This window comes from Tupaia chinensis, unplaced genomic scaffold (genome assembly GCF_000334495.1).
Source record: "Tupaia chinensis unplaced genomic scaffold, TupChi_1.0 Scaffold143796_1, whole genome shotgun sequence".
NCBI classification, from domain to species: Eukaryota; Metazoa; Chordata; class Mammalia; order Scandentia; family Tupaiidae; genus Tupaia; species Tupaia belangeri.
In genome coordinates this window covers 5298651-5320026 of record NW_006203646.1, presented here as the reverse complement: position 1 = coordinate 5320026, position 21376 = coordinate 5298651, and the positions used below count along the sequence as shown (strand labels likewise).

Genomic DNA, 21376 nt, shown 5'->3' with positions numbered 1-21376 from the left:
CAACTCAATTAAATTAGAATAATTCAAAGGAAGACATTCTATTCTTCTCTGTTATTAACATTCAAATTACTTAATGATAGTCTTTGCTCTTACTGGCCTATCTTCCTATCTTCTATTCTTGTCATGATCACTATCTTCTGTCATAATAAATTTTAAAAACCTATCATTTGTTGATCATTTTGATGTACCAGACTTACATATCATTTCACTATGTATTATGATGTACTTTTCTATGTGTAATCATATATGTAATATATCTTATATATGCATTATCATATATGTAATATAACATATACATGCATACATGACTCATGTAATATGTCTCCTATGCATGTGTGTGTATATATATATATAAATATGTGTGTTTAAAATTGCTAATCCTCACAATATCTTTATAAGAAATGTACTTTTTTTTAAAAGGGAGTTTTGCTATAGGATGCATGCACTTGATGGAGAGACAGAGAGACAGAGAGACATAAAGTGAGACACCCCCCCAGGGGGAATGGCCACACTGCAATCCATTTTCCTCTATTCTCCTCTTAGAATTTTGGGCATGCACACACACATGCCTGGTGTGAGTTTTAAGCCTCCAGGTCCAGGACTCAAAATGATTGACCAGGGACCAGCAGTTAGCATAACGGCTATGTCGCTGGACTCCCACGTAGTCGACCACAGTTCGCGTCCTGGACCCGATGGCTTAAAACTCACGCCGAGTGCGTGTGTATGCGTGCCCAAGATCCCAAGAGGAGAATGGAGGAGAAGGGATTGTAGTGTGGCCATCCTCCCTGGGGGGTGACTTCCCGCTTTCTGTCTCTCTGTCTCTCTCTCTGTCTGTCTGGCAAGCACACACGCCCTATAGTGAAAACCTCTCCAAAAAAAAAAAAAAATGTGGTTGACCATATGGGAGTCCAGCGATGTAACCATTATGCCATTTGCTGGTCCCAAGAAGTGTACTATTATTATTCTCATCCCAAAAAGAAAAAAACTGAGGCTAGAATAAACTAATATCATATTAGTCTGGTACATCAAAATGATCAACAAATGATAGGTTTTTAAAATTTATTATGACAGAAGATATTGACCATGACATGCCTAATATCATATTCTTCCTCACAGTCTTCCTGGACAAGTTCAAGGTTGTCCACTCACTTTTTAATATATACATCTGTCAAAACCTCCAGCCTAGATGAACCCAAATACCTACATGATGTATGCTTGCATCCAGGCAGCCAAACACATGAACCTCTACCTGGTCGGTGCCAGGGAGTAGAGTGATATAAACATGTGCTTGCTACCCAAACCTATGCTTTCAACATCTATGACCTAGTATCCAGTACCCAACTATCTCACTGCATTTCTCTTAAGGAAAATTTGTAACTTTTGCCTATATCCATTTCTTCACCTTCCACCTATTCTTTTGCCAAGGACAATCTGCTTCCAGCTTTTCATAAAATGGCTCTTGTGATATAAGCAACTTCTCTGTTGCTAAATCCAGTGTACACTTTCTTTCTTTCTTTTCAGTACTATTTAATGAAGATAAATGCCTCCCACCTCCTTCAAATACCTTTTTTTTTCCTCGTGGCTTCTATGTGACCCCATTCCAGCTCTTCCTAAACCTCTAGTCATTCCTTTTCCTTTTCCTTTGATGGCTCATCCTTCTGTACCTAAATTTTGAGCATTAGAGTCCCCTAAACTTCTGACATGCTATGATGATTCCTTGGACCATATCACCAATTGTCTTGGCTTCATGATGATCTATAATCAATCATTCTCAATAAAAAATATTTCCCCGGTGAAGTCCTCCCAGATCTTCTCACCCGAGGGCAGGCCCTCTGCTCTGTGCTCTGCAACTGCCCTCTAGTATTATACTTCGTGGGCTATAACAACAGTGTTTCTAAATCTTTTGTCTATTATAGTACGCTTTCCCTAAGGAATCTTTTATTATATATTATCTTTTTCCTAATCATTCTCTCCCAGGTGTATAATCATTCCCTCTACAGATATATAGTTTATCCATTTATGTGCTCTGCTTCTCTTTTTTTTTCTTTCTTTTTTTTTTTTTTTTGAGAGATTTTCACCGTAGGGCGCGTGTGCTCGCCAGACAGACAGAGAGAGACATAGAGACAGAAAGCGAGAAATCACCCCCCAGGGGGGATGGTCACGCCGCAATCCCCTCTCCTCCATTCTCCTCTCGGGATCTTGGGCACGCACACACAAGCCACCAGGTCCGGGACACGAACCGCAGTCGACTACGTGGGAGTCCAGCGACATAGCCATTACGCCAACTGCTGGTTCCCTATCTCTCTTGATAGGTAGAGAGATGCATTTTACACAAAAATAGACTAAGATTCTTGACAACCAATCTTTGTCCTCTTGGAAACAACATCACCCCTATTGAGAATGCACAATTTACAATAATTATTGGGGGAAAAAAAAACTCTATTTAAATTTTTTGTGTAATATCTGTCTAGCTATAATGCAATTTCGTAAGGACAAAGACCAAACTGAACATTATCTTAGCACCAAGCCATGTACCTAATTTGTATTTGTTAAATATTTGTGGAAAATAGATACTACAAACACTTGATATGGCTACAGATCTTACATACATTTTGAATTTTTAATTATTTTGTGATTCTTAAAGAGGAGAGTCTGAGTCTATTGACAACACAGAACCATTTATGCATAGGTTCTGCATAAATATTTGTTGAATGAATAATTTATCTGTACTTTTTAGGTTAGGAGACTCTGTCCTAATTCTTTTACAAGGAAATAGTTGCTATGCATCCTAGAAATTACTTGTAATAGCTACAGATGTTTTGTGTTAGCAGTTTATTCACTGCCACTAGCAGCCTAGGAAGACACAATGGGACTACATTGTCCCAAGTGAGTTTGCACTAGAAGTTGCAGTCTAGCATCTGTGTGTTGCTCATGTCTGGGAAAGTTTTCAAAAGTTGACAACCACCTTCAACATGCTTAGTCCTGAAACTTGTGGAAACTCTTCATTCTTATTGATTGTTCAGCTCATTTAAGTCTTTGATTAAACATAACAAAACCAATTTCCTTAAAAATAAATTTTCCCTTCATTTTTCTTTTAGGAAAAGGCCAAAAGTTCACGTTAATAATTAAATACAAGGGGACCAGCAGTTGGCATAATGGCTATGTTGCTGGAATCCCATGTAGCCAAACGCAGTTTGAGTCCCAGACATGGTGGCTTAAACTCACACCAGGCGTGTGTGCGTGTGTGCCCAAGATCCCAAGAGGAGAATGGAAGAGAAGGGATTGGCAGCGTGGCCATTCTCCTGGGGGGGTGATTTCTCACTTTCTGTCTCTCTGTCTCTCTATGTCTTTCTGGCAAGCACATGCATCCCATAGCAAAAGCCTCTTCAAAATAATTAATTAATTAATTAATTAAATACAAGGGCCATCCCGGTGGTGTGGTGGTTAAGGCAGCTGGATCCTACATGGCCAACTGTGTGGTTCAAGTGCCAGATGGCAGTAGCTTGAAAAACATGCTGGGCACATGAACATATATTCCCCAAATCCCAAGAGGATAATGTAGAAGAGATTGTGATGAAACCATCCCTCCTGGGGGTGCTTTCTCACTCCCCCCAATCCTCTACCCTCTCTCTTTCTCTCTGACAAGCACATGTGCCCTATGGCAAATTAAAATAAAACAAAAAAAATGAATTAAATACAAAAAACACTATTTCTGAGAAATTTTCTGTGATCGGTGGTTTCCTAATTCACTTTCCTACACCTACTATGATAATGTGTTGTAGAGGAGATTGTATTGCAGGAAAATGCATCTCAGACATAAAAAATATTAAAGTATCAAAATGTGATCATGGTCACTGGCCTGGATTTACAAGGGAAAAACTGTATTTCACATATTTTACAAAGATTTTAAATAATGAGAGAGACATGAAAATGTCTTTGAAGTAACCAGACAATTATCTTACACAGAAGATAATATTCCTTATTCAAAAAATTCATTGATTATTAGAAGTTAAAGAAAGATGGCTTGTAAATATTACAGATTTACTTTAAAATTTCTTTGTCATGTTTCTTGTTCTTTCATAAGAAAACTATAATAGGATTCAGAGTATCTTCTTTTATTAAGTAAAGGAAACTTCTGTTTTGACTAAAATATCAAAGAAACTAGATTTTTTTTTTTTTGAGGAGTATTAGGTGTCTGTGGGTATTGCTGGCTTCGAGCACTGATCACTTGACTTTGAGCATTCATTTAAGCTCTTTCCATTTTTCTCACCTTCTTTCAGGCTCCTTCTTATCGAGTGCATCAGTAGATCCCATTGGTTTTTCTCCTAAATATCTCTTCAACCTGTCCACTCTTCTCCATCCTCAAAACCACTTCTCTCATCCGACCTACCACTATCTTTGCCCTGGATTCTCCTTCTTCACATGTTGCCTTCTTTAAGTTTCTTTCTCATGATGCAATATCTCAGTCAGACTGGGCTGTTGTCATGGATACCATGTTCCCAGTAAATTAAACAACAGACATTTATTTCTCACAGTTCTAGAAGCTGAGAAGTCTAAGATTCAGGCACCAGTATAGTCAGATTCTAGTGAGGAACCTTTTGATTTACAGGCAACTGTGTTCTCATGTGGAGAGAAAGGACTCTAATCTTTTTCTGTTCTTATGAGGTCACCAGTCCCACCATAGAAACTCTACCCTTGTCACCTCATAAAACCTAATTATTTCCCAAAGGTTCCATCTCCTGAAATTATACCATGGTGGGGTGGGGTGGTTAGGACTTCAACATATGAATTGGGGGGTGTAGACATGCAATCCATAACATGTGGCCATATGTGATCTTTGAAAACTGCCGGTTTCATGAAGTCAGATCTCTTGCTTAAAACTGTTACTGTGTCCTAGAAGGCTCTGACCCCCATCTCTAATCTCATCCCATAATGTTCATCCCTCCCTAAATACGGTCTAGCCATGCTAATCTTATTTCTTATCTTGAAATTTCCCAACTTTGATGTCTCATTCTTCAGTAGTTTATTTCTAATGATTCAAACATCAGCAAAACTTTGTTTCTTCGGGAAATTTATCTACAAGAATAGGCTATGACTTCCTTTTATGTTTTCAAAGGTATGTTTCTTTCTAAGATTTTATCTGCTTTATTACTACACTATCTTTTTATATGTGAAATTATGTCACAGCTAATTATTTAATCCAGTTGGTGTATCAGTGTGTACTAGTGAAATAAACTATACTCTGTTAGACTCTGAACTCCATGTTCTTTTGCCTCACTACCAGAGCCTCCTGCCTGATACACATTAGTTACTTGAATTGAACTTAGGGTTAACATACCATGCACTCTACTGGTCCCTAGGGTTCATCCAATCAGTTATCTGAGGGCTTGTAAAATAGAGCTGGAATTGATCTTTAGAGCATGTAATCAACACACCCCACTTCATATAACCAGTGGGAAAATAACAGTAGAGGTAAAATTGCCAAGGGCCATACACTGAGTATGGAAAAATCAGACTAAGAATTATGTCTTTCGTTTCCCACTTCTCTGATGTTTCAAGAAATGAAATCATTCCCTCTTACACTTTCTTATCACCACTTTTTTAGCTTAACCTCCTTTCCCCACTTTATAATCTAATATTGCTATAAAATATATCCTTATCAAGTAAAATGTGGTTGTTATTAAGGTTGTCATTCAGGTCTTATCTATACAAGCAGTATGAATTAGAAAACTTACAATATTTTTCTTCAAACAATATTCATCAGATATTTTAACTCTGCCTTTCGAACTGTTGAATATTTTGGCCCTAGAAGTTTAAAACCAAAGATGATGTTATTTCATGTTCGTTAATAAGAAAACATGAATTATAACTATGCCAGTATAAATGATGTCCATCATGAAAGAATCTACCAGTGCAAACTCTATTAAACTAGTTTAGTTCTTTAATTTTCTAAACAGTACTCTTAGACCATTTCCTATCTTCTAAAGAAAATTTCTAAAAATTATTACCCTGGAGATCATTTCTTTTCCATGTACAATACAACAAAAATTGGAGGGGAATACAATTTAACTCTGAAATTTTCTATACCATTGCTCACTGAGTTGAGGAAATAGAAGGCCAGAGATGCTGTCTGATTTGCCTAATATCATAGAAATAAGATGGGATTTCATCCCTTCTTGACATCCTGGAAATCTTTGAGGGGAAAGCATGACTAAACTGAGCTCCAAACTGGAATATCCTTTCCAGAGAAGAGAAGCTGGCTTTTTGTTAGGATGGCAGTAGAATGCACTTAAGATTTTTTGGTGAAGTTTACCCCCTACCTGTGCTAGTAGGAAAAGGAGCATTGAGCTAATCTTTATGGTGATTCAAAACACTTTAGATAGATCCTGTCACATGCTTTATAAGTTCCTGATTGATTGTGTGGAATTAAGTTATTGGGCAGAGAACCAGCTAATGGAAACACATTGATGAAATCATTTTTGAGGGACATTAAATGGAACTTAAAATAAAGCTGAAATGGCTTTATGGATTTTTCACTCAAACTGTTTATGAACATTTATTGCCAGTAAATTATATTGTGTCAAAAGAGGGAATCAGTAGGTATGGCTTTAATAGAAACCTTTTCAAAATAATAAAATTGAGAATAATTTATTATCCAAGAGTGGATAGAGGATGGGAAGGGGAATTCATCTTGATGGACGGTTGTCCACTCCACAGCTTCTGGAAAAGTGAAAAATGGAAAGAAAATCAGAAACCTTATAGGACTTGGAAATGAAATGGTCTTTTTTGAAAAGTATTGCTATCTTATCTCATTGTACATGTGAATCATTTACAGAAGAGGGGTGGTTGGGGATTTAGCAAGCATTATTTAAGGGTATAAGCACTGGTATTTGCTCTTATGTCATAAAAAGATGAGCAAGTGGAGAGTAATCTAATCTGCTTTGGGTGTAGTCTAGTCATCAAAAGCTTCTGTTCTACAGTTAAAAGATTAGAATTCAGGGACCAGCAGTTAGCGTAATGGCTATGTTGCTGGACTCCCATGGGGTTGACCGTGGTTGAATCTCGGATCAGGTGGCTTAAACTCACACCGGGCGCGTGTGTGTGTGCCCAAGATCCCAAGAGAAGAGGGGAGGAGAAGGGATTGCGATGTGGCCATCCCCTCTGGTGAGTGATCTCTCGCTTTCTGTCTCTTTGTCTCTTTCTGTCTTTCTGGTGAGCGCACGTGTCCTATAGCAAAAACCTCTAAAAAAAAAAAGATTAGAATTCAAATCTTAGCATATCCTTTTAGTAGTGTGACCACATTTTACTTGATAAGAAAAATAACAACCACATTTTACTTGATAAGAAAAATTTCTCACTTCTCTGAGTCTGATCTCATATCCAAAATAACAGATTCTAATAGTATCTGTCTTACAGGGTTATTCCAATAATTAAACTTTAAAATTTGGAATATTTGAAATCAGATAGTGTAATGGCTATGTTGCTGGACTCCCACAAGGTTGACCACAGTTCAAGTCTGAACACAGTGGTTTAAAACTCATGCCAGGCATGTGTGCGTGCACTCTTAAAAATCCCGAGAGGAGAATGGAGAAGGGATTGCAGCATGGCCAGGCCGTCGGGGGGGCGTGGGGGGTGGGGATTTCTTGCTTTCTGTCTCTCTTTCTCTCTGTCTCTCCAGCAAGTGCACACGCCCTGTAGCAAAAGCCTCTCTTCAAGGAAAAAAAATATTGAATATTTAGGACCAGCAGATGGCAGAGTAGTTACATCACTGGATTCCCACATGGCTGACCATGGTTCAAGTCCCAGACCTGGTGGCTTGAAACTTATGCCATAGGCATGTGTGTGTGCGTGCCCAAGATTCTGGGAGGAGAATAGAGGAGAAGGGCTTGTGACATGGCCATACCCCCTGAGGGGTGATTTCTCACTTTTCTTCTCACTGCGTCTGCCTTTTTTTTTTTTTTCTCTCTCTCTCTCTGGCAAGCACACATACTCTAAGGCAAAACCTCTAAAAAAAATGAAATATTTATTACAGTTTCTAGTCCATAGTAAGTGCTTTAAAAGTGATGTTTTTGAGGAGTCCTAGAGGATCTAGATAGAAAATACTGTTATTACTAGCAGTATTATTTTATTAACTGTCGAGTGATTGCTCTGTGCCAGAGATCTCATTTGATCTCCCAAATTCCCTAGGAGATAAAGATACTATCAATATCCTGTTTTTCTTTTCATAGAAGGAAACCGAGCAGTAGAGAGGTTGAGTTTTTCACGTCTAAGGTCATTCAGCTAATGAGAGGTATGATATCAACCCCCAGGAATTTCCATCCAGCCCTCCAGTATGTGGGACATATGGGCCCCTTTGGCCAAAGTCCAACAAACACAAAATCAAAAGATATTTTGCTGTGGATTGAGAGTCAAGGAAGCAAGACCATCTTACCTTTTACCTCCATTCTTTTTTTAATCTTATTTTATTTCAAGTTCTTCTTCAAGGAAAAAAAATATTGAATATTTAGGACCAGCAGATGGCAGAGTAGTTACATCACTGGATTCCCACATGGCTGACCATGGTTCAAGTCCCAGACCTGGTGGCTTGAAACTTATGCCATAGGCATGTGTGTGTGCGTGCCCAAGATTCTGGGAGGAGAATAGAGGAGAAGGGCTTGTGACATGGCCATACCCCCTGAGGGGTGATTTCTCACTTTTCTTCTCACTGCGTCTGCCTTTTTTTTTTTTTTTTTCTTTCTCTCTGGCAAGCACACATACTCTAAGGCAAAACCTCTAAAAAAAATGAAATATTTATTACAGTTTCTAGTCCATAGTAAGTGCTTTAAAAGTGATGTTTTTGAGGAGTCCTAGAGGATCTAGATAGAAAATACTGTTATTACTAGCAGTATTATTTTATTAACTGTCGAGTGATTGCTCTGTGCCAGAGATCTCATTTGATCTCCCAAATTCCCTAGGAGATAAAGATACTATCAATATCCTGTTTTTCTTTTCATAGAAGGAAACCGAGCAGTAGAGAGGTTGAGTTTTTCACGTCTAAGGTCATTCAGCTAATGAGAGGTATGATATCAACCCCCAGGAATTTCCATCCAGCCCTCCAGTATGTGGGACATATGGGCCCCTTTGGCCAAAGTCCAACAAACACAAAATCAAAAGATATTTTGCTGTGGATTGAGAGTCAAGGAAGCAAGACCATCTTACCTTTTACCTCCATTCTTTTTTTAATCTTATTTTATTTCAAGTTCTTTTATACATTCAATCATGTCATTTAGTTTGCACAGTGAATATTGTAACATGTTTATGTTTCTCCCCAGTCCCGCTGATCATAGTATAAAGATATATTCAACAGATAATACCCCATTTCTTTGTGCCATTAAGGCTTTGCCTCTTTATCCAGAATCTATCAGTCACCTGCCTGCTCTGCCTGTCAGAACCCACAACTTATTTTTTTCTGGTTTGCCAGTCAACAGATGCCATATTGGCCTGGCAGTGAGAAAATGAGGCACCAGGGCACTGTGACTGAAAGTGAACTCCAGAGTCAGATGTCTGGATGTGAATCTCAGCTCTAGCACTCTCTGGCCATGTGACTGTGAGACCCATATGACTTTTTCTCCAAGTTTATTTCTTCCAAGAGAGGGAGAAGGAATGCATGGTGAGAGAACTAGAGATTCCTTCAACAGGTCTTCACGCTGCAATCTACCCTCAGTCTCTGCCAGCCCAGATTATGGGCACGCTTATATGCATCTGTCATGCTCAGGGAGGACCCAGGATGTTCCCCATGTGGATCTAGTTGTGTTCCGATTGTGCTGCCTGGCCTGTGACCCTGCTTTTAGCTCCTGTCTTTTTATCTAGGGGATAAGCTGTTTCCTTTGTCTGGGGAGTAGACTACAGGCCTTTTGACCTAATTTTACTGTAAGGATGTCTTGCCTTAGCCCAAATAGTATTCCTTTGTTAGCACAGCTTTTTAAATTTTTTAGAGGTGATATTATAATAATAGGTTGGGTTGTGATATTGAGCATTCATTAAAAATGTACTGTATGAGAGGTTGTATAACAATAAAGTGGTTCTGCCATAGCAACAGCAGTGCCAATTAGAAATGAGTCTAATGCAAGCAGATGAACCCAAAGTAAATTTATCCATAGTTCATATATGATCTTGTCACCACACACACACACACACAGCTTCAGATCTAGTTAAAGAGATGGTGTGAATGTCTACAACATAAATAAATTGTCCCATGTGGTGTGTGCTCTGTTGCAAATGAATGTTGTAGTAATTTTGCAAATATTTCTTGAGTGCCTGCTCTGTTCCTGGTGTTACACTGGACAATGGGGAAACAGCAGATATCGAGACACACACCGCTGGCCAAGAGGATAGCAAATAGCACTGCAGATCAGAGAAAGGAGAGGACTGAGGTCAGGTGTTTAAAGGAGACTGTATTCTTTTCACAAACACTTAGCAAGTACCTTTAGTGCTGGATGATTTTATTCTAGCTTGCTTTGCCCCCACCTCTTATTTTGAAGTTGCTTAGAAGAGTGGCAGAGCTAAAAGCCAACAGCTATAGGAAAGTAGTCACTTCTTGAATCTAACACAGCCAGTTGTAAAAAATAAAGTAGCACTTGAGTTTTTGCCATTTATCTGACAAAGTAAAAAACAAACTAGGCACAAAATTTGGGTGGGACACAGAGACTGACCCAGGCTTTTGAGGCTCAATTCACATTTTAAAAAAATAATAATTCCTTGTTCTTGGGTATCATTCTGAATAAATCTAATATGCATCCTACTATCTGCACATGTTTTGCATCATCAGACATTGTGAGGGCCAGCCCTGAAGCCTAGTGGTAAGGGGGACTGGATCCCACCTGGCTGACTGTAGTTGAAATTCTGGTCCCAGGAAAATATTCCAGGCATGGGTGTAAGAGTTTCAAACTGAAGCCCCTGTTCCCTGCAGCAGTGTTTTGGAGTTGTTCCAGAACAGGTTGGAGATGTCACCAAGAGGGCGTGGGCGTGTTTTGGGGGTCTTGGACATCCTGGAGCCATATCCCTGTTTGTCACTCCCAGTCCTATGACTTCTGTAGGACTGTTTTTTGCTATAGGGTGCATGCACTTGCCAGAAAAACAGAGAGACAGAAAGCGAGAAATCACACACACACACACACACCCACACACACACACAGGGTGGATGGCCACGCTGCAATCCCTTCTCCTCCATTCTCCTCTCAGGATCTTGGGCATGCACACACACGTGCCCGGTGTGAGTTTAAGCCACCGGGTCTGGGACTCGAACCACAGTTTATTACATGGGAGTCCAGTGACATAGCTATTATGCCAGCTGCTACTTTATCATAGGCAATCTCTGCAGTGCTGTGGCCTAGCTGTTCCTCACAGGATCACAAAAATGTTAGAGCTGTGGAATATACACTCTAGAAACTTAATTTAATGCATGTTACCAAAAGCTGCATTATAATCTATAGTTCCCATTCTTATTCACTTAAACTGAATATAATGAACACAAAAACAAAGTCAATAATTTATGTATGAATCCTTATGAAATGTAAAATTCTTATGAAATTCACTTAGAAGATGATGAATTATGAATTTTTGGTATATATTTTGATATATTCAAAATGGTATCCAATATTATTTAGGGATTTCAATAAGTTAGAATCTCTATAAATTGCAAATGACCTTAAAGGCCCACAGTCACTATTTCTATGCCTACTGTGACTACCAATTTTATAAGGTTACAGGAAAAAAATGAACTTGTACATACGAAATATCTATATGATAGTGTTTAGCACCTAGAGTCACCAAAAATGTTGGCTTAGAATAATGTTTATTATACATCAAGTTACTTCTTTAATAACCATACATAGGGACCAACAGGTGGTATGGTGATTAAGGTGCTGGACTTCCACATGGGTGACCATGGTTAGAGTCCTGGACCCAGCAGCCTGAAACTCTTGTCAGGCACATATGCATGTATCCAAAATCCCAAGAGGAGAATGGAGGAGAAGGGGTTGTGGCATAGCCCTCACCCTGGAAGGAGAATTCTCACTTTCTTTCTCATTGTCCCTCTCTGTCTCTCCAGTGAACACATGTACCCTGTAGTGAGAAAATACTCTTAAAAGGGAAAAATTAAAAAAAAACCTATACATAACAGTAGATAAAGGCATTGTTTGCTCATTTTACTTACTATAGTCTGTAACTTAAATCAAAAATCAAATATTTCCATAGTTACTAAAAAAGTAAAGAAACCATTTCCCTGGACCCATCATTATGCCAGGATAAGTCTAGACTTGGAATAAGAGTGGTTAGTGGAGGATTTCTAGACATTATAACAATGCAAGAGCATTCTAGAAACTCACACTTGCATGTAAGCTATGATTCCACTCCTCCTTAAAGCATCAAAGAAGTACACCAAATATATAAAATTAAATACCTTTGCTTCAAAGGACAGGAAACTGCTTCAGCTAAGTTTAATTGAAAAACTGATATCCAGTGCAATTGTCTGTGATAAACTGAGTCTTAAATGATTTGAAAACACTTTGGGACCAGACAAATCAGATAATCACAATCTTTATGGCTAGAAAGTTTCAGCAGGTGTTGACAAGTTGTAAAGATAACAGTTTATAGCACAGTGAAAAGCTAAATATCTAGATTGACTTGCGAATCCATGTTAATACTAAATGTGTAAAAACCCTGGACTTCAAATATTCTCTTAGTGTTCTATTTTGATAAATTTTCAAGATAATAGTGTAGAACTTTATGAAAAACTTTTTGCTTGTCATTAAGCGAATACTTGACTGTGTTTTCTACCATCTAACCCACCGCGTAGACGTCATAGCTGTTATGTGATTTGTACTAGCATGGCAATAAGAGAGCTTCAGCTGCTGTTTTTCCAAAACATTTCTAGTCGGATTACTATTAATAGTTGTAAGAGGCAAAAGTCAGACCTTACCATATCTAGGCATTACTTTATTTATTTATTTTATTTAGGCCAGCATGGAATTTGCCTCATGGCCTCACTCTGATCTCAGCAAGAACACTTTCAAAAGAAGTTCCCTGTTTTTTTCAAAGGTTGTTTGCATGAGTTGATTCAATGCTCTCCAACCAGAGTTCCAAAGCCAGTGGCAAAATATGTACTGTTGGGTTGTCTAATGGATTCACTGCATTTAGCTCCAATCAGTGTGCTGATTGTGCCCCTAGGTGACTCCTCCAACAACTCCAACCTCTGTTTGCTTTTCTCTTTTGTTTACAGGAGCGGAGGGCACAGTGTTCCCTAAATCTATAGAAACACCTAATGTCAGGGCAGATCCCTTCAAGGAACTAAGGTAAACTTCTAACTTTGGTTTGCATTGATTAGTGGCTTTTTCCATTCTCTGTGCAGCTGACCAATGATTCATTCTGAATAAATAATAACAGTGTCAAAACATTAACACATAAATGGAGAAAACAGAAGATAAACTACAAACAAAAGAAAATTCTCTCTGAGAACCTAAAACAATGTGAAATGGGGAAGAGTTTGCCACCTTTGTAAGTGTGAGAGTTACATCCATTTATTTACAGTGTTCATTTCCTACTATATGTTGTGGTACCAAAAACCTGTCCAGTTACAGAACTAGTTGATCATCACTGGCAATCAACTAAAAGAAACTGAAGTCTAAACACAATACAGATTTATTTTTTCTGTGTAACATGCTCTCTGTTACCTGTAGTGGTATGATGCTTGAACTACCTTCTGCTGGTGTCTATATACTAGTGTAAATCTTCAAATATCCATAAGTGTTCTGCTTTAGAAAAGGATAACTCTGAGCTTGGATGTACTCACAGCCTCAGAGTTACCTTTGGAAACAAAAATTGATAGTGATAGACAGAAAGACAGACAGAGAGATACATCTGGAAACCATTCTAGCCCCTCAGGGACCATTCCCCCCATCTTCCAAACAGTAATACATAAAAAAAAATATGTTGAGACAAATATAACTATAATTTCTACTTTATAATTATAATTGTGAAGAATGACTGAACTCATAAACTCATTAACATAGAAAACTAGATTGATACAAATATGACTATAATTTCTTTATTTTTTGAGAGGTTTTTGCTATAGGGTATGTGCACTCACCAGAAAGAGAGAGACAGAAAGTGAGAAATCACCCGCCAGGGAGGATGGCCATGCCACAGTCCCTTCTCCTCCATTCTCCTCTTAGGATCTTGGGCATGCATGCACACACACCCAGTGAGTTTAAGCCACCAGGTCTGGGACTCGAACCACGGTCAACCACATGGGAGTCCAGCAACATAGCCATTACAACAACTTCTGATCCCAAAATTTGACTATAATTTCTACTGTGTAATTATAACCATGAATGATTCAGTGAACTCTTGCTTTACTCATTTCTGAAAATTCTTTTACTCCAAACCAATCGTAAGTCACCAAATAACTAAAAGTAGCATTGAATAACTCTTCTATAATAAAAATCAGGGACCAGCAGATGTCATAATGGTTTCATCACTGGACTTCCAGCTATGAAATCCAGTAGTTGACTGCAATTGGAGTCCTGGAACTGGCAGCTTAAAACTCACGCCTGATGTATGTGTGTGCATGCCCAAAATCCACCCCCCCCCAAAAAAAAATAATGGACGAGAAGGGATTGTGGCATGGCCATCCCCCCAGGATATGATTTCTTGCTTTTGGTCTCTCTCTCTCTCTCTGTCTCTCCAGCAAGCACATGTACTCTATAGCAAAAATCTCTCTCAAAAAAAGAAAATAGAAATTAGTCATCAGCAAATATATATGCATTGTTCCAGTCCTATCTACTCTGTCCCAATGCAGTCTTAAAATATATGCTTCTCTGAAACAACCACAACCAACTCACAACTTGTGGGGTTTTTTTGTTTTTTTAAAGAAACATGTTCTCAGTAAGTAGAAAATAGATCACCTCAATAAAAAATGCATAATTTATTTTTGCAAAACATGTAAGTCTTTATGATTATTGGGAACTCAATTGGGCCAAAAGAAGAAGATACTTGGTGGGGAAGAACTTTTCATAGCAAAGTTCTTCTGTGGACTATTTCTTAAGGATTACATACCACTCTACAAAATGTTTCTCTTTACTCATATAACTGTTTACAGCTGAGCTTCCACACGCAGGAAGTTACATGTCAACTAGATCCTGTTTCATATAAGGTACTGAAACTAAAGTGTTTTGAGTAAATCCAGCTCAGGAAACCTGCAGTTTAGGACTCTGAGAGAAAGATCATTCTCTGAAAGTGCAATGAGCCCTCATGTCTGTGATATAAGAGTTCTTTCCAGGCAAGCTAATGGGTAGCCTGGTTCTCTTTCTTTTCATAGTCCTCTGTCAAAGAAGTTTTCTTACAGAACTAGTCAGCAATTAGTGCTGATCAGTCCAAAGGAAATTGCTGTCTGAAAGAAGCTGAATTCTAAGTATAATACAGATTTATTTTGTTTCCCTATGGAATCAACTCTCCCTTACCTGGAAGATCTGAGAATTACAAGAGGAAAGAATTTAGGCTAATGTGGCTGTTAACAGCAAAATAAATCTTCTGTAGTTAATAATAAATCAACCCAAATCAAACAAGCAAACAAAACAGAACAACTCTCCATGAATGAGCCTACTTTAAAGATCTATATTCTGAAGGTCATTTAACAGAATATTTGCTCATATAATGCTGTAAATATATATACAACTTAGGAGAAGTTGCCTTGAAAACAGTAAACCTCAAAAATTCCGAAGTAAATCTCCCAAGTCTAGTGTGACAGAAGTGAAGACACCAGATAGTTGCTGCTTTTTTATCATTTATTCTAAAGTTACTAGTCTGTTTCTAGTTCAGTTTCTAATTCCAAAGAGTTAGAAATAAACTTGCCTTATAGAAACATTTAAAAACTTCCATATGTAATTCTGAAACTATTGTTTTGTTTTCCTTTGTTCAAATTGTGATCACCTACCTTGAGTCAGGAACCTAGAATGTCACAATTTAGCCCCTTCTTTCTTTGGGAGATTTTTTTGTCAACGGTACTTTGTAGGAGAGTCTCTGATGGCTCAAGAAGATTACCAGTTGTGGTGATAGATTAGCCCAGGACAGTGGGTCTGTAAATGTTTCACATTTGTCATTTAATGGTGGCAAATTGTACTCTGTGCTATTGATTGATATTGACTTGGGAGATTGAGTACATCGGTAATGAACTAAGTGACTAAGTCTTCTGGCCTCTGGTTTCAAGTGTTGGATCTGTCTTACTTGGCCACATTCATGCTGATGTGTCTTCTAGACTTAAGGAAGTAATTTCAAAGAAGTCCCTGTACTTGTACCAGCAGGAGGAGACAACTGAATCATTCAGATAAGGCTGACTTGGTCAACTCCTAAGTGGTAGCACAATGGAGGCAAAGGAGCTCCATGGTGGGAAGCGAGTATCTCTGGCAACCCCACCATGTGACCTTCAGCTAGTCCTGGAGTCCTGATGTCTGGAAAAAGCCAGGTCACTTCTAGCTTCAAGGATCTAACCCTTTATATTATTTTAACTTTTTGTTATAAAATAATTATACATTTAAAGAAGAGATAGGAAATTCACACCCATTATTCCCATATACCTTTCACTCCATTTTCTTTCTAGTTAATATTTTACATATTCAAGGAATATTTATCAAAACTAAGAAATAAACATTATAATCCCATAATATCAGACTTTATATAAGATTTGTTTAAAGGGAGGCAATCATCCGAATGTCTTTTTTACTTAGAATACATCAAAAAGGAGTTTAACAGAGAAACTTTAAAACTTCTACCACAGAGAGAGGGTTTCTGGTTTTTTTTTTATCCATTTGTCCAGTCTATGTCTCTTAATTGGAGAATTTAATACATTGACAGTCAATGTAATTATTGATATTTCCGTACCTGAGACTATCCGCACTCCATGGTAGAGGGCGAAATATTGGAGGACATAAAAGCAGTGAAAGTACTTAACAAGTATAAGACAGTGTGGAATGGGGGGGGTGAAGAGAAGAGGATAGAGAAAGATAGCAAGAGAACAAATAGAGAGTCAGGACGTTAGTGGGAAACAGATATGGCTTATTACCTATTGATGATGACATGTATAGTATTCTCAACTGGATTGGTCTGAGAAGTATTTCATGATGGTTTAAGTCTTTTTACAAGCAAAATGAGAAAAAGTGATTGGCTGTTTAAAAAAACTTCTACCACAGATAAACTGGGATGTTTTTAATGAGAGCTTTTGAATTTTCTTTAACATTTCATACCCAGATTTTCTTGGTCTTACTTGTTAGTAATGGGAAACAAATTCAGCTAAAAGACCACAACTTATTTATACATAGGCTATCTTTTTCAATAAAGGAGTAAAAACTGAAATATTCATGTCTCTCACTTATCCAAACAAACATGACAAAATTACATCCATTTTAGAAAGCTGCGGTAACTTTTGTGTCCTCAAACTTCTATCCTGGCTGGTGTTTTTTCTCTTTATTCTCTCATCATTTATTATTTGTGTGTAGGTTAACAACCCCAGGTTTTGAAGCCTCTGGCATTCTTTCATAGATCTCCTTTAAAAGGGAGGGAGCTTCCCATTTGTTATAGTTTTGGTTCACTGCTTTTCTTTTCAATGTTGCTGCAGTTACTGTTTTTGCAGTCTGCTTAAGATATTTGTAAACAATCCAGTATTGAGCTCAAATTCACAAAAAAGGGTTGCTTTTCAGCAGACAGATAAGGAGTATTACAAAGGTCTGTGCCAAACATCTATCTCAGGAAGTGTTTACTGACTTCACCCCTATGGGTAATTTTGAAATTATGTCATGTTGTTCTAGATACAAGCCTATATTTAAAAAAAAACACCAGACACTACCCATCCCTTGAAATAAGAAATCGAATAGAAATAAGAATCTAACCTTGAATAGAAATCAAACTTAATAAATTCACAACCTTGAAATGTGAATATATTATATGTTCACTTATTCATTGCTTTTTTTCTTTTCTGGAGTCTATATAAAGACAAATGGGAAAAAAATCACTGATCTCAGGATGTTCATGATCTGAAACAAGAACTGGGCCATTCGGTTTTGCATGCATGTTCTCTGTAAGAATAGAGCCTCCCTTTGAATGCCTACCTTTCTCTGAGGACTCCTTTCAACTGTAAAGTTTCCTTGTAGGATTCTGATCTTAGAAGAACAGGAAGCAGACTGCGAAGTCTTATTCCTCAGACATATGTAATGCCAAGTGTGAATAGATGAAAAGGTGATATGAACTACTGTACTCATATAGCAACTCTGCTCCTTTAAATATCCCCACAAGGGGACAGCAGGTGGCATAGTGGTTATGGCACTGGACTCCCACATGGCCAACCACAATTTGAGTCCTGGATCCTGCAGCTTAAAAATCACTCTGGGCATGTGTGTATTCATGCCAAAAATCCCAGAAGGAGAATGGAAGAGAAGGAATTGCAGTGTAGATTCTCACTTTCCCTCTTATTGGCTTTCTCTGGTGAGTGCATACACCCTATGGCAAAAAAAAAAAAATCTCAAAAAATAAATAAATAAAATATCTTCACAAGCTTAGAAGGAACCACATAGCAGTGAGAAACCAAAACATCTTTAAACTGAATAAAACCCTACATGGCCGAGTGTGAGGTTCGAGTCCCAGGCCCTGTGCTTGAAAAGCACACAAGCATGAATGCCCAAACTTTTGAAAGGAGGGGAAAAGGAAGGAGAAATAGAGAAGGGAGATGGGGTTATGGTGTGGTCATTCCCCATGGGTGTGCTTTCTTACTTTTCCCCTAAAATAAATCTTACCATCTTCACTTAGCTAATATACCAGTGTGTTCTTACTTCACATACAAGTGTAATACGGATGGTGACTCAACTGTCTAGCTCATTAATGATCAGAAACTGTTTACTGAGTATGTGTTGGACATTCATTAAGAATCAAGACATATGCTCACACTTATAATGCAAAGATTAAAAAAAGAGTACTACAATAATTAATAATTAAGGAGAGTTCAACAGAAATGTAATCTCCAAACACGACACCATATGATAATGGATAGGCTAGAGTTATATACAGGTATGTACCTAGCTGGATTAAACATGATGGAGACAAAACCTACCTAGGAATATTAGGTAAAGCTGCACAAAGGAGTGACGTTTTGGTTGAAAGAAGGAAGAAAAGGTAAAAGCCAATAAATAGATCCTAGAGTTCAAAAGAAATGATTCTCTGTGACAGTTTACTATAGGGGCAAATAGCCTAACTTATTTCGGTAGCTCCCAGAAACATGCCAGGGCATTTACAAAAATGGGGCTTTATAATGTAATTTTCCTTAATGACAGTTGCACGCTTTAATAGATTTTATGACAGCAATTTCAGTTATGGTCACAAAAGACGTTAAAGATTTTATATTTCAAAACTTAGTGAATCATGTAATTTAGGACTGAAAATTTTACTAACATCAACCCTTTCTTTAGCTCCAGGTAAATAAGTCATTACTTTGTAACTATTTATTTTTCTCCATAATATTACCAGAATTTTAATGATAAAGCAGAAAATTCTAAGGAATTTCTGTTACACCCCCTGTGCACTCAAATGTTCTTGTAGATGTTTTGTTTTTAATGGAAAGGTTCTAAATCTGAACCCTTGGGAATGTGTGAGATTTAAAGTCTGTGTATATTATAGAGAAACAAGGATTAGAGAAGGCTTGCACAAGTTGACAAAAATAGATTTATTTCTTTCTTCAATTTTATTTTAGAACTGTGCCTATAACCAACTAAATATTTATTGGCTCTGAGTGATTTATAAATTTAAGCTACCAAAACAGACTGTCAGAGCCTCAGGGTTCAATTAATTAGAGACATGGTAATGCCCTCCCCTCACCTCTGGAAGTCACAATATGAAAAATAGTGGTCTAGGATGAAGGTAGTCTGACTTTTAAAAATATTTAAATGTATGTCTTGAAAGACAGAGACACACAAAAAGACAGGGACACACACAAATACAGAAAATGATACACATACACATACCCCACACACTCACAAAACTGAATGTTGAGCTTCTTAGTTGTGAGTTCATGGTACATGAGTAATACCATTGAATACATTGTGGAAGAAATACTTAAATTTTCTTCCCTCTAATCACTTTACAGACACCTTTTTTTTTCAATTCTTTTTCCCTCTTTACCCCACTCTTCCACATTCATGTACTTTATTTTTAGTTGTACTTTATATGTATATATGCAATATTATTAATAAGAAGAGTTATTTGGTCATATAGCACAGATATTAAAGTGATTCAAAGAATGAGTGAAGAAATATAGTAACCTAAATAATAGTATAATTGCTCAAGGGCCTTAAAATATTGAATAGTACCCATGTTAGTCAGTAGCCTAGGTTTTAAAGGATACTGTGCCAAGTTTGAATTTGGCCTCAATGCCTGCTTTGTGAATTTGAGCAAGTCTCTTAAATTCTCCTAGTCCCAGAACCCAGAACTTAGGAAAAGCTCTGCGAACATAAGCTCAACAAATATTAGCTTTGGGGAGGAGAAGTGAACAGCTCTCATTAATCAAGACTCAAGAACACTGACAAGAGTTCCAAGAGTTTAAAATTTTACTAAGCAGTAAAAATCGTCCATCAAATTATTGTAAAAAAAAATTCTTTTATAATTAATGACAAAAACAGCTACTATACTTGCCATCAATGATTAACAATATTTCATAGAAAAGATATTTTAGAGTAGAGAAAATATAATCTTAGAACAACCCATGACATGATTGTGAAGGGAGTTGGAGTCTATCTGGTCAAGTGTGAGTTCGAGTCCTGGACCCTGTGTTTGAAAAAACACATGGGCATGCATGCCCAAAATCCTAAAAGGAGGGAAAAAGGAAGGAGAAATAGAGAAATGAGAAGGGATTGTGATGTGGCCATTCTCAATAGGCGTGGTTTCTCATTTTCCCCCTCCTTCCACCACTGACAGGCGAATACCCATGCCTTCTAGCAAATAAAAAAAAAAATTAAAACAAAAAAATTAAACATCAAAAAGAGTTCCATAAATTGGATACATTCAACTATATCAACATGTCATTGTATTGTCTCTATTTTCTCATTTTCCCAAAAAAAGGCAAGTGACTGCCTAACAGCTCTTCTCTTCCACATTATATAGTCCCTTCCCAGAAAACAGAAAGGTCTTAAAGCCACAGGATAAGATGTAATGGAGTCCACTTGATTTTAAGATTATCTTTTTTGAAATTCCAAAATTAATACCTTTTAACCCTCTTTCAGGACCAGTCAATCCACACATATATGCCCCTTTTCTCTTTTCTTTTCTCCATGCTACTGTTCCTTCCAATATGCTATAATTCTTT

At 37.6% G+C, this 21376-nt stretch overlaps 1 protein-coding gene across 2 annotated transcripts in view; it reads left to right on the top strand.

The window, feature by feature from the left end:
• SGCD (sarcoglycan delta) overlaps nucleotides 1-21376 on the top strand; it is a 442307-nt gene that overhangs the window by 314253 nt on the left and 106678 nt on the right. For both annotated transcript variants that reach the window (XM_006165094.2, XM_006165095.3), the window contains exon 6: nucleotides 13259-13331. In XM_006165094.2, coding sequence (XP_006165156.1) covers nucleotides 13259-13331 — 73 coding nt within the window. The remainder of the gene's footprint in view (nucleotides 1-13258; nucleotides 13332-21376) is intronic.